Source organism: Aegilops tauschii, chromosome 1 (assembly GCF_002575655.3).
Source record: "Aegilops tauschii subsp. strangulata cultivar AL8/78 chromosome 1, Aet v6.0, whole genome shotgun sequence".
Lineage (NCBI taxonomy): Eukaryota > Viridiplantae > Streptophyta > Magnoliopsida > Poales > Poaceae > Aegilops > Aegilops tauschii.
In genome coordinates, this window is record NC_053035.3 from 145,952,062 (window position 1) to 145,965,545 (window position 13,484).

Consider the following 13,484-nt stretch of genomic DNA (forward strand, 5'->3'; position numbering starts at 1 on the left):
CTAAATGAGAAACCGACATATCAGAATGATTTGTCTTCACCAAGGAACTCAAGGTTCGAAATATAGCTATGTCCCTTCCTGACATTTTTCCCATGGCATAACACGAAGTTGCGTTCTTCTCTGTGACATTTTATGGACATTCACACATTATCTTAGAGCAATAATATTTCACAGCTGGCACGGTCCACCTTTGCCGGGGAACTCAAGGTTGGAAACACAAGTGTGAGATTTCCTGACATTTTTCCATGACATAATACGAAGTTGTGTTCTTCTCGATGGCATTATGACTTTCACAAATGTCCCCATGACAGATAAGTTTGATTGTAAGACCATATGGTAAGCCCTTTTTCTTTAACCGCAAGCAGCATGACCAAGTTTTAACACAATAGACATATGCATAGACAATGAGGGGTGACGAGCAATGAGTATATAGCTAAAAGAAGAAGAAAAATGTATACAATTAAATTAATAGGAGCTACAGGCATGTACATACTGATTCTGCATCAGAAAAGCTTTCTCAATAGACTGCTCCTCAAGACGCTACCGCACATTCTTCAAGACATAAGAAGTTGGAGATCTTCCTAAAGTGTTGCATCTGTTGTCTTCTTTCTTCTTCACAGGTGTGGTACACTCGTTGAAATCAAGAATCCTTGCTTCCGACTGCAGAAGTAATAAGGTTATTAATTAGTGAACATGATGTAGGCACACTCAAGGTTCGCATTTTGTTGCAGTAAAAAGTTTCTACGTTTTCTTTTTGCATGACATGGCGTCGGTTCGAGGAACCTCATGCGAATTCAACATACGTAACATTTTCATTGAATTTCAACACAATCAATAGCAACCATCAGTAGTAGTATTCAAAATTAGACGGTGGTGAAGTTTACGTACCATGACATTGGATATCTGATTGGTTGTAGCATGTTCCTTCTTGATAACAATATGTTTTATGTTTTCCTTATCAGAGCTTTCCTTGTTACATAGGCTCCCACTTTCCAGGAGTTCATGCGCTTCCTCCAGAGCTGGAGCGTTCTGCTCATTTATTTGCTTCACCAATCCTAGAGCATCGAAAGTTGTGCCTGTTGGGCTCATGAAGAATCCATCCTAAAAAGAACAGCATGACGACAGCTACTTTAAGCGCACAAGTATTACTCCAAACAGCAACGTAGATTGGAAATATAATTTTTGTTTGCAAGTGTACTGAACATAATTATAACTGGCCTCTATGATGCAGTAATGCAAATAAACTACCTGGAAGTTTGTGAACAAAGGAGACTTCCATGCAGAAGGAGATTCTAACCCTCTTTTGATTCCTGGGGTATCAGCTAGTCTGCAAAAATAGCAGTTCGGAGATTCACTATTAATGGTGGGAACTCTTTACTCGCACTATTAGAGGAATATCAACAATAAAAAAGGATTCCTTTTGTTGTATCATTGAGGCCGCATAACAGGAATATCAAATATAAGAGCGTGAACAGTCTTATATTTCTTTAGAGAGGGAGTAGTAATTTACAACAGGACAGAGAGAGCTATGGTTATAACCAGGTAGGAGATTGTTATTGCAACTTAACAGACTTGGGGCAACACGAGAAAAAGTTTACTACGAAAAGATTTAATACTTCTGTTTTGTTTAGATAAGAAATATGCTAACGTTCAGGTGGTGGTGGAAACAATACAAGTCAGGCAGCCACAACATATCTGGTGCATGATTAAAATTTGTTTGAAGATCAAATCAACACAAAAATAGTTTAGGTTCAAATGTACTTGTCAATCTAGTACACTTAAAATAATATTTCACATATGTTTACTTATCAACCTAGATCATGACTAATGATAAATAAGAAAAGTAATAAATTAATTAAACTTCCACATGATAAATCTCCCTGATTAAATTTACCAACATGGAAGATAATGGATTGGACTACACATGAAGAAATAGTGAACAACTTAGTGAACAATAAGATAGCCTATATTCTTTTTTGGAATTAAAAACATAACATAGTTTGGAATTGTAATGTAGGATAGTCTAAAATTGATAGGAACAAGAATCAATAATTTTTAGTTAAAATGGGCGTGAAATGATTTTGGCAAGATTCGATAGTATTAACCTAATTATTTTCAATATTTATTCGTGACATGACATCCATGTGTCGACCAAGTTAGGTGGCACATGTTCTTTAAAAAAAGAATAAAGTAGAAAATATTTTAGTATTAACCTAATTATTTTCAATATTTATTCGTGACATGACATCCATGTGTCGACCAAGTTAGGTGGCACATGTTCTTTAAAAAAAGAATAAAGTAGAAAATATTTTAGCTATTGGTTTGCACGAGATGTGTTTCATGTGTCAACTCTCAATTTGATAAAAATGACATACACTGATTCGATTGATGTTACAGTTCATATGTCTATTAAACAAAAGAAACTGCTTAGATAGAAAAATATAAGAGAGTATAAACCTTACATGTTTACATACTCATAATCAGCATTGATATACACTGAAGATTTTTCAACAAGAAGTTCTGTTGGCTTTGATCGAGAAGATATTATGTCTTTAGAAAAAGATTTTGTAGGGGTATTTAGCTTCCGACGTTCTGGATTTGGACCATTCCTATCAGTAAGAATCCCTGCGGATACCTGCATTAAACCATTTTGGCAAGGAGAAGATCAGGTAAGGAAACATGTATAAGCACGACACTTGTTTAAATTTACCAGCTTCACATTAGTCTTGAAATTTTATTGCCTGTTGCTGAATTATTTGCCAACTGCCCATGGTACCTTAAGAGTAAACACCCAGTTTGTACTTCCCCTGGTAACCAGTATTTCAGAGTTCAGACACCGGGGATATTCCCAGTGTGTGCTGCCTACCTTACCATGATTGATTGGCAATACCCTGACATTATGGTAATGAATAATAAAGGAAGAATTAGTAGTATGAGAACACTCACTAGATTGTAAGCGGTATCCCTCTCGGTAGTGGAACATCTCTCTCCTTTCTCCAAAGTATTTATGTTTGCATTATCTTCAGTTTTACCCTGATAAATGATATCTTTCGAATTTTCAGGAATCAAATCAAGCGAATCATCTCGAGTGGCATCTCTGCAAGATCTCTCAGTTCTTGTGGATGGCATGGCTGAGCTACCACAATCCTTTTCAGTACCCATTTTCTTTGCAAGTCTTACATCTGGAATAGGAGAAGGGGGCTCTCGCTGCCGCTTCTTCATTATCGACGGTGTGCATACAGAACTTTTGGCAGCACTTTTCAGCACATCATCACGACTCCTATCACATGTAGGGGAGCTCCATAATCTTAGTGGAGTGGAGAAGCTCATGGATGGCCTCATCAACTGTCGAATGCCAAGAGGACTATATTCTGGCAGGTCACTCGAGCTTATGAGCTCGCAGCTGACAAATGGAACTTCAAGGCTTGGAAAGCAAGGAGGTTCATAGCATAAAGCTTCTGAATGCTGCTTTTGTCCTACCACGGATTTACCATGGTTTGGTGACCCTTCTCTTCCCATGGTTGTAGATTCCAAAGGTTGTGACTCTTCAACACTTGTCAGCTGTTGCTCTTTGGATTCTGGTACTATAGGCAGTTCACTGGAAACAATCTGGCTAGCACGGCCTGAACAAATAAAGGATGGAGGTACTGATGTTGCAGAACTTTGATGATGCACAGTGCCTGTCCTGCTTGATGAGTATGTATGCAATGGATAAAGTGGTTCTTCAAAATTGTTCGCAACTTCAGATGAGCATGCACTGTGCGGGTAATTTGGGCTGAAGAAAGAATCAGCACTGATGGAGTCTGGTGCAGTAAGAAGACTCTGATAAGAAATATCCTGCCACAGTTCTGACTGAAGATCGAAGTCGGCTACAGAAAGGTCTTGCTGCCAGTGTATATCTGGATCATTTTCAGAGATCGACAACTGGTGACGAGTCTCTGGTGAAGTAGAGGCAGCATCATTGGCTTTAGTATCGCATGCTTCCTGACATGAAGAGTAAGAGTCATGTGCTCCATCACTGGAATGTATTTGCCCATGACAGCCCACAGGCTCATCAACTTGCTCCACTTGAGAAGAAGAAATATTAGCCAATGCTGATTGGCTAAACTCCGAGGAATCTTGTACCTCCTGATTAACATTCAAACCACTGCCATCACTATTTTGCTGCGTCATTGCAGATGATGAATCAACATTTAGACTCCCTGTAGGATATACAACAGCTGGTAGGCCCTGGAACTGAGCCAGTAATCCTTCTGCTCTATATGATTCATATTTCTTCTTAACTGAGCTGTGCCAATGATTTTTTATTGCATTGTCCGTCCTAACAGGGAAACATAAAAACACTAGTTCAGTTATCCTTATTGTCCAAACCAGCTCACAAGTACTCCAGCAGGACAACGTTATGATGCATTTCTTACTTGTATACAAGTATTCAACATAGAAAAGCATTAGGTTTTCAAACTGTGAAGACATAAGACAAACTGGAAATAAATTATTACCAATTCACAAAGCATTCACTTTTTCCAATTCTAATCGCATTACTGAAAATTCTAATTGCGTTAGCAGGAGGTAAAATTGTTACCTTCCTGGTAGAAATTTTGACAGTTCAGCCCATTTGTTTCCGTATATGTGATGAGCCTGAATGAGCCTTATCTCCTCTTCTTGCGTCCATGCATCTTTGTTTATACCAGGATTAAGGTGATTGTGCCACCTAAATGCAGATATCTGATCAGAAACTTAGAAATTTTTATACTGTCTTGGTGCCCTGTCCGACGTGATCCTCAAAAATTACACCACTATTAATTTGCACTACATACGTCCCCATAAAAGAACGCGTGCTAAAATAAAAAATATATATAGAATAATCACCATGCGATGAACCATAGCAATTGATCAAGAGAATACCTTCAGTAATTCAGTATCACGATTAACTACTAGTATCAATAGAATATATGGTAGAAGTTTAAGTTCCACAATAAAACATATACTCTCTCTGTTTCAAAATACATCTGCGCATTAGGTTTCATCAGTACATGCCTTATATACTTTATGTGACATAAAATTGATGTCATTAGGTTCATTTTCCAGAGTAATTATTTGTGGTTATGATTTTGTATCACAAAAGTTACATTAATAGTATTGGTCAAAGGCTTGTCCTAGCAAAACCTAGTATGCTATGTATGTTGGAACGGACTAAGTACTTTCATAGTAGCCAAAAGGTGTTAAACATGCTTCGGTACTATCCCTGGAATTGATATTATCGGTACTTATTGTGGCATATACTTCCATAGAAGGCAAAATGAGTTAATATGCCATACCTTTCGCGACATTGCTTCCCAATGCGTCCTGGCAAAGCTTGGGCGATGGTTGACCATTTCGTGGGTCCATATTTCTTTACCATCTGAATAATGACGTCATCTTCCTGAAAAGAAGGACAACGAACGGAATAATGTGGCATGTGATGTTGTTCATTATTATCCTCGGATTGGTTTCTAAAATATAGAAATGAAAATCATTCAATATGGATCTTACTTCTTTAGACCATGGCCCTTTGACTAGCTCAGGATTCAAAACCTTCTGCCACCTATGCAAGCATTGAACGTCGGTCCTATCAGGAAAACACTCAGCTGGAAGGAAAAAACATGTAGTTTATCAACCATCGTATTACAATAAAGATGCAACAAGACTTTTCATTAATAGCCATGGGAAAAAACTTCATACAAAAGCATAAAGTTAAGTCAAACCGTGATGAAGTCCAAGGGAAAAGTTTCATGTACATGCATCTAAAAAAACATAGATGTGCATCATATGTTTAGAACATGTTCACCAAAACACGCCATGCTACATTATTATGAAATGTGCCTTGTACAAAATAGACAAGTAGGTGTAGCCAAAAACTGTTGAACGTTTTGTCTTTAGTGTGCAAGGCATGTTTGATCACATCTAATCATATTTTACTCTAGTTAGCGATATCTGAAATGATATGGCCACCATATTTAAAGAATACTGGCAATTTCTTCTAGTAGATCAGTTGTAAGATGGAGCTAGCATAATATAACAATGAAGTTTGAGAACAGTATGTACAAAGTGTAATTTATTGGTGCACAAAATAAGAAAAACACAAGCATTATCCAGGAGGGCATATTTATTGTTAACCCTTTCTTGGTGCAAACATGATATGTGTATTAGTTAGGCCATCAATTAATTGAGAAAATCTAAAAACACATTCATAGAGGTGGACTAAAAGCATATGTGGGCGATCGCTCCCCCCTCCCCCCTCGCGTCACTCCCCGAGTGACCCAGGGGTAACCCTAGCCGCCGGCGCGCGACCCCCTGCCCCCCTCCCTCCCCTCGCCGCCGCCTGTCCGCGCCGCCGGGCAAAGCCCGGTGGGTGCTGGCGGCGGCGGGGCCTGGCGCGGGCGGGCGCCCCCGAGCGGCGGCGCAACGCGGAGCTGGGGCGCGGCGGCGCATGGCGGTGCTCGGCGGCGGCGCTGCGGAGCGGCAGGCCAGGCGTGGTGGGCTGGACGCGGGCGGTGCACGGCGGATGCGTGGCCGGGGTGGCGGCGTCGGCGTTGGCTGGTTCTGCCCCACGGGCGGCGCAAGCTGCGGCGGCTCTGCTCGAGGCGGGTGACAGTACCTGGCGGCAGGGCGCCATGGCTTCACGGCGGAGGTGCGGGTCAAGTTGCTGGCTCCTTTGGAGACCCTCTTCGGTGGCTGGGTGCAGCCGATCCGGTGGCCCTCGCCGGCGGACGGGTGGCTACTTCTTCCTCGCCTGGATCTGGCCGGTGGCCGTGGTAGGGCGTCAAGGGTGACGCTGGGGAGGCTGATGGAGGGCTGGGTAGACCGACTACCTGTCACTGGCGCAGGGGTGCACCGGTCCGGACGAGCTCCGCTCCCCCGTCCCCTCTTCCAGTCCTAGTGCCTCTTGGCTGCAGATCAGGGTTCGGGGTGGGACGGCCACCGGCGGTTCCGATGGTGCTTAGGTCCTGCAGGTCGGCTCAAACCCATACCTTTGATGGTCTCTGGAGTGTCTGGATGCAGGGCGGCGGCCTTGGTGGTGGGAGCTGCGGGCTCGTGGGCGGAGCTCGTTGTCATGGCCGCAAGGGCGGCATGGGGGCGGGCCTTCGACGCTCTACGGTGGTGGTACGGCCGGCGCTCTCCTATCGTGTCGTACCATGGGCGGAGGTGGAGGGTCGTGACCGGGGTGAAAACCTCGTCTGATTCGGGTCAGACCGATGGCGGCGGCGTCCTTGCGTCGTTCCCTTCCTGAAGGCTCCATCGCGGTGGCCCTGCGTCCTTCGCATTACTCCGGGTGAAAACCTCGATTCAGTGGATCGGGCGGTGGCGGCTCTCCGGTGTTGTTTCTTTCCTGAAAGCACCGCTCTGGAGTTCCTGGTTCGTCGAGTTTCGGCTCCGTCTCCTCGCGGTGACTTGCTCATGGTGGAGCGCTCCTTAGTTCCTTAGCTATGCTCTTCTGTCTACTTGTTGTTTGCTTTGGGATCTTTGGAGTGGTGTTGTTGATCGTCAGCTCCCTTGTATCTGCCTTGGGTGTGTGTGTGGTGTCAGGTGTTTGCAGTCTGTATGTCGTTGGTGCTTTATATATAAAGCGGGGCGAAAGCCTTTTTCGGTAAAAGCATATATGTTGAGCACATGAGCCTTGGGCCCTACAGCCAGCATGATTGCAAGATTCAATATTTTAGGAGTTAGTATGCAACATGCGAGGCATCCATCTAGGCTATATAGATTGAGTTTGCTTCAGCTAGGTGGTGTTCAATTCGGCCTTTAACCCGTACTTATGTGATAGTATACTTCTTCCGGTTCCCTAAAAAGCTGTATTTTTGGACAAAGGGAAAGTAAACTTTTGAAACTTCGACTTCCAATATCCCCAATAATACTTGGTTAGATAGTTGCAAAACATATTCATAAAATTGTCTTAAATGTATTTAATATTTTGGGGTTCTATCAATATGTTGTGACAGATATAAGTTGTGAAAGATGTGTTCAATTTGGCCTTTAACCTGTACTTATGTGGATAGACTTAGAGGTACGGCCAACAGGCCTATACGTGGACACAAAGGGGGGCAACAGCAATTTTTGGATAAATTGCGAGAGCCAAGACTTGAACTAAAGACCTTGGTCTCTGGTACCATGTCAAGCTTCATGCACTAGCCAACGCAACCAAAAGATGTTCCCGCAACCAAAAGATGTTCCCAATAAATAAAGAGTTAGCAATCCATGGATCGCAAAATTATGGACGGTTTCTGTAACACAAACACGACCATGAGGTTCACCGTAACTTGCACAGGAAAAGGATGCCATAATACGCCATTCAGTTCTTTTCATTATAAAACATGGACATGGAATCATCTAAATATACAAAAACCAAAATTAGAATGTTTCTTCTCCCACTTACAAAAATACTAGGCACTTTTGACTATATCACGGCAATCAAACTTTTGCAAAATGTAACCAGAGTATCTTGCGATACTATCTCAAGCAGAAACTCTAACTAGGTAGAATTGGGGTACTGAGTAGTTAACAGGAGCACTGTGTGATTTATTAACCAGGGAGCAGCAGTGAAATAAAGGAGCCTCATTTTAGATATGTCAGTTTGGATCTTGCAACAAAAATCAACAAACCATAAAATACACGTCTGGAGAGAAATTTCGAGTTATAGAGTGGCAGAGATTAAAACAATAGTGCTAGCAAATACAATAACTGAACAATTTTCTAACTGTTGTGTTGATTAACAAAATACCTATCTTTTTCCAATTTTTCCCATTGTGGATTTCAACAGCCTTCCGAAGTATATCGTCCTACAATTGAGTAGCATACATATAGAACATCAGACTACATGAGTGTACCTGCTTTAGACACCAAAATTCTGAGCGTACACTATTTATGGCCGGCACTATTAAATTAATTATAAATATGCACAATTACCAAATATGTTACTCCCTCCGATCCATATTAATTGTCGCTGATCAGAGGGAGTACAAGAAATATTTGGGACAAAGTCAAGTTCTGTGTATAAATCTCAGTCAGGTAGTCTACAGTACCGAAGAACAGAACCTATGCTTCTGAAAAATATATTTAGCCAAGAGTTACGCAAAACCGGATTTCGAAGCTTTACCTCTTCCAGGGTCCAATTTCCCTTGGTCGAGCGCCTTGCTGGACCCGTTGTCCTCCTAAAGTACAAAAAATCAGATCCATAAAGTTACATGTATAATACAAAACCTGGTGCATGGTTCTTTGACAATTATTTTACCCATTGGACAACCGCCCCTTCTGGGGTCCACTGCTGGCTCTTCCATCAGGCACAGCCAAAGCAGAGGGTGAACCCTCAGCGGCCTTCTTTGAAGTCCTTCCCTTGTCACTTGTCATTGTGAGTGAACACTGAAAATTCAATTTCCACTCTGTAGCAGAAGCCAGGGAAGGGTCTAAGAATCATTATAATGTCAAACCCCCAGTGAGTCCTTCAACGAGTTGTGTCGCAGAAGGAGAATAGATCATAGGCTGCCAAGGAAAAGTAAAGAGGACCAAAGTAGGTTATTAATCAATCAAGAAATACTAATAGCAGCAGCACTAAGAAATGGCGCATACGACTTGTAGGCTATGGTTTTCTTCAGAATCACCGCTTCAGCAAAAGATACATAAATAAGTAATCAAAAAATAACCACCAAGCACCAACATTTCACGAGCATACCAGCTTATCCCTCCCAAGTTTAATGTGTTGCCAGTACTACTCTGACTCCACTACTTTCATAAACCTCACCCCTTTTGTTACCAAAACCTCCTTCACCAGAGTACGAGGTATCACCGCTTACAATAGGTCACATACCGTCCAATAACTGTAACCTCAACCACATGACCACAAATAAAACTCCTCATTTTGTACATCATGCTCAGCTGTGTTTGTCTGTGTCGGTGTATATCCCTAGCAAGTGTAGGTAATAAATATTTCAGAAAATCCACAAATTTGGTCATGGTATCGGAGCTACAGGTGGTGGCTACTAAACCCCTGAATAATTGCCAATGTAAAGGCTCTGAAGAATGTAAAAGCAAGTAATGAGATTCTCCAATTGAGTCACAGAGACAGCGATAGTTTGGACGAATTTTTTGTTACCAATCTATAACTCAGTGAGTATGAGTCACCATATGGCGAATTTCCCTCTATGCTTTCAGGAGACCAAAACGACGGGGGTCTGTTTATTAATTATCCCTGGACTAGGCAGCCTTGGTTGGTTGTCTCGTCCTCTATGGGCAGGACATGACTGCACCATCCCATCTCCATCTTAATGATACTATGTGACATTCTTGTTATGCACTAATGTTATGGGTGAACACAGGCAAATCATGAACCATAGAACCCTCCTTGAGCAAAACCAAATCTTGAACCACTAAACCCTCTGTATCTCCTCAAATTTGTGATATGATTTTTTTCAAGTTATGAGGAGCCTTGAAAGGTTCAATATTAGCCTGCTTTGCAATTGGTGGTGGACACAATTGAACCTTTCAAGGTTCCTCATATCACAAGAATCTAACCGCCCCCCATCTGCTAGCCCGTATTAAAAGATCAAAAGAATCTGACCGCCCCCCACCCCAACACACACAAGAAACACTAAGATCTTGCAGGCAGGGTCCCAACATCACCAACTAGCAATCTTCGCCCAATCCTCGGTCATAACCAACATTCTTTGCATAATTTTTCTTTTTTGCACATTGCGGATACAAGAAATTTTCTCCGGGAAACCGAATCCAACGTGATCGGAGACGCATCCAGCAATGTAGCGGAACCCCCCGGAGACAAAATCCGCGTGAGAACCCTTGATATGAAAAAAAAATCCACAGCAAACTCCTTCTAAGATCCGGCGAATGGCCGCCACACCAAACAGGCCGACATCACCTGCAACCCCAGGGAGTCGGCGATGGAAAAGAGAACGGAGATTTCTACCTTTCCATTGGAAACAAAAAAGACGGGGGTAAACGCAAGAAAGCTTACCTCTCCGGCGGATCTGACGCAGCGCGTCCGCCTGCCCCAGCAGCGATTGACCCGCGCCGCCTGAGCCTCCTGCCGCCTCCGCCACCAAATCCCTAATCGCCGGAGCACAAAAGGAAAAGTTTCTCTTTCTTTATTGGATTGAAATGCAAATAAGTCTTCTCTCCCCTTCCCTTCGCCTCGGAGGTTTAAATTGGTGGATGCGACAGACTGGAAGAGTAGGAAGTGGAGTGAAAAGGACGGCTCGGATGTCGGTTACCGGCAGAACCGATAGGTGTGAGCCGTTTGCTCAACGGCTAGCCTGCCGCTTCGGCGGATTTTGAATACCAACGGCTGGCCACTGGGACTGGCCGGTGAGCGGAAGCGTCGAGGGTCTCTCGACAGCCGCTTTTACCGGTTGCTTCGGTTTAACCTCGTGGAGAGAACTGTCGGCTCAAACCACCGTCAATGAATTACAAGCGAAAAGATGTCTCGAAACAGGCTTTCGCCTCTCTTAATAAAAACACAAATTGAATAAAATACACGATCAAATAATACAAGATGGTGAGATAACCTCTTACAAAGCAGAACCGCGTAGAAGCAAACTGAGAACAAGCCCCCACTACATCCTAGGACACCTAAACTCCTCGACAGCACCCCCAAAAGGAGGAACGTCACATAGTGTCGTCACTGCCTAGTCTCACCGGACAATGGTCTTCATCCGGAACTATGAAGCGGAGATGAGATTCATGACGACGTCTTCAAGAAGAGAGCAGCGCCCACGAGCGATGCTGTCGCTAGTGCAAAAAGTGTGGAGCTTTCGTTTAGCACCCACCCTTGTCACCACGAGGCCCCCAGGCTAAGCATGACGTGCCCAGAATCCAGATTCAAATCTAGGCAACGTCCAACAGAGGACGCGCCCGAGCCACCAACCGCTATCCCCTCATCGCCCACACAACTGTGAAGGAAGCCACCACCGCTGTCATGGTGCCGCCGGAGAGCCAACCATGCAGACCACCATGCGGAGCCGCCGCCCTGGCATCCATGTCCAAGACATCATCCACCGGCCATAGCACAATGTACCAACCATGGTAGGAGGAGTAAAGGCGGCTCCTTTCACTCCTAGCCTGGCATCAGAAATGGAGTTTGGGACGACACCACCATTGTAGAGGGGCCACCTCTGTGACCCTAGTCAGTCCCGGTGGGCCGAGGGGGCAGAACTCCGTGACTCCTGATGGTCGTCGGTGAGCACCCTCGCACGACGCCATGTCTGTGGCCCTCGATGTCGTGCTGCCCGACAATAAAACGGTGTCCCGACCACCACTAACATCCATCGTCCCCGCAACGAAAGGGACCTCACCACCCACAGGAACCACCTGGATCGAGCCCAATCTCACCTGCCCGGAGCCGTAACTTTGGCTCGGGCCCCGACCAAATCCACCCAAACGCGAGCCCCCTGCCACTGCCATGCCATCGGCATAGACCGAGGAGATGGGAGACCGCTACCACCACTCCGAGCCGTCGGCGAGGCACGACCGCCAGAGAACAGCACCGCCCCCACAGACCCGCACCGCCAACACCCTGGACAACCTGACACCACGGCCTCCACCGGCAACCATGCCGCACCCGTCGGACCCCCACTAGCGCCCACCACCATCGGAGACGGCCAACCCGCACCACCAGAGCACGCACCGCCTGCGAAATGGTGGCCGGCGGAGCCGCTTCACACCAGTTCCAATTTGGCAGCCCCTCACCTTCATCCCGAGCACATCCCGCCACCACAGCACACCGCAGCCCTCCTACACCATGGGCATGACCCACCCCGTCACAAAGGAAGCCCAGGGTGCCGTGCCGCCTTGGTCCAGCACCGCGCCTCCACGCAGGGTCGCCGGCCCGCATCGAACTACACCGTGCCAGGGAGAGAGCGGACCCCGCCGCTGCCAGCACCTTCAGGGCTTTACCCGGCGGCGCAAATCAACGGTGATGAGGGGAAGGAGGGAAGAAGGAGGCCTAGTAGCAGCCAGTGTCGGGTGCGTCCCCTCGGTCGCTCGCTGGAGTGACGTGAGGGGAAGGGGCCTTTTTGTGTCCCACAAGCGCAAGATGTAAGCTACCCTGAAAACAAAATCCCCTAAAAAACTAGAAAGAAAAAAGATAGACATCTCCATTCCTAGGACCTTCAACATCGCAAGATCTTTGCCATCGCAAGCATCGACGTTGTTACGGTCAACGCTGTCGTTGCCGCACCATAGACTCGTCGCAACATCAACATTGTTGCCTTCGCCGCTTCATAGCATCAACATCGTAACATCACCACCATTGCATTCATCGCAGTGCCTTGTGCCGCTTGAAGTGGGCAGATCTCATCGTGTCTGAGAGAGAAGGAGAGAAGTAATGGAGCATGTAGGAGGAAAGAGATGAACGATGCACGTGAAAATAAATAAATGTAAATAAGGGTAAAATGATACCCTTCAATGGAAAATTAGGAGAAAATAAATTTGAAATCATT

The 13,484-nt window shown here is 44.9% G+C and overlaps 1 protein-coding gene across 1 annotated transcript; it reads right to left on the reverse strand.

Annotated features, from left to right (window-relative positions):
• Positions 1–316: 316 nt before the first annotated feature.
• Positions 317–11,280, reverse strand: LOC109760240 (transcription factor MYB3R-1). The gene is made up of 12 exons (XM_020319075.4): positions 11,003–11,280; positions 9,269–9,516; positions 9,134–9,188; positions 8,759–8,816; positions 5,533–5,627; positions 5,319–5,422; positions 4,583–4,711; positions 2,947–4,321; positions 2,463–2,635; positions 1,249–1,327; positions 889–1,101; positions 317–660 (listed from the first exon to the last, which is right to left on the reverse strand). The coding sequence occupies exons 2-12, from the start codon at positions 9,382–9,384 to the stop codon at positions 541–543; spliced, it is 2,517 nt and encodes an 838-aa protein (XP_020174664.1). The 5' UTR covers positions 9,385–9,516; positions 11,003–11,280; the 3' UTR covers positions 317–540.
• Between the last annotated feature and the right edge of the window lie 2,204 nt (positions 11,281–13,484).

Bases quoted from the DNA above. Each gene is read 5' to 3' on its own strand.
- LOC109760240 (XM_020319075.4), bottom strand. From the start codon at position 9,384: ATGACAAGTGACAAGGGAAGGACTTCAAAGAAGGCCGCTGAGGGTTCA. The intron at 8,817-9,133 runs GTAAAGCTTCGA...ACTCAATTGTAG, and splicing joins GAAATTGGACCCTGGAAGAG to GACGATATACTTCGGAAGGC. The intron at 1,328-2,462 runs GTAAGGTTTATA...CTATTTTTGCAG, and splicing joins GATTATGAGTATGTAAACAT to ACTAGCTGATACCCCAGGAA.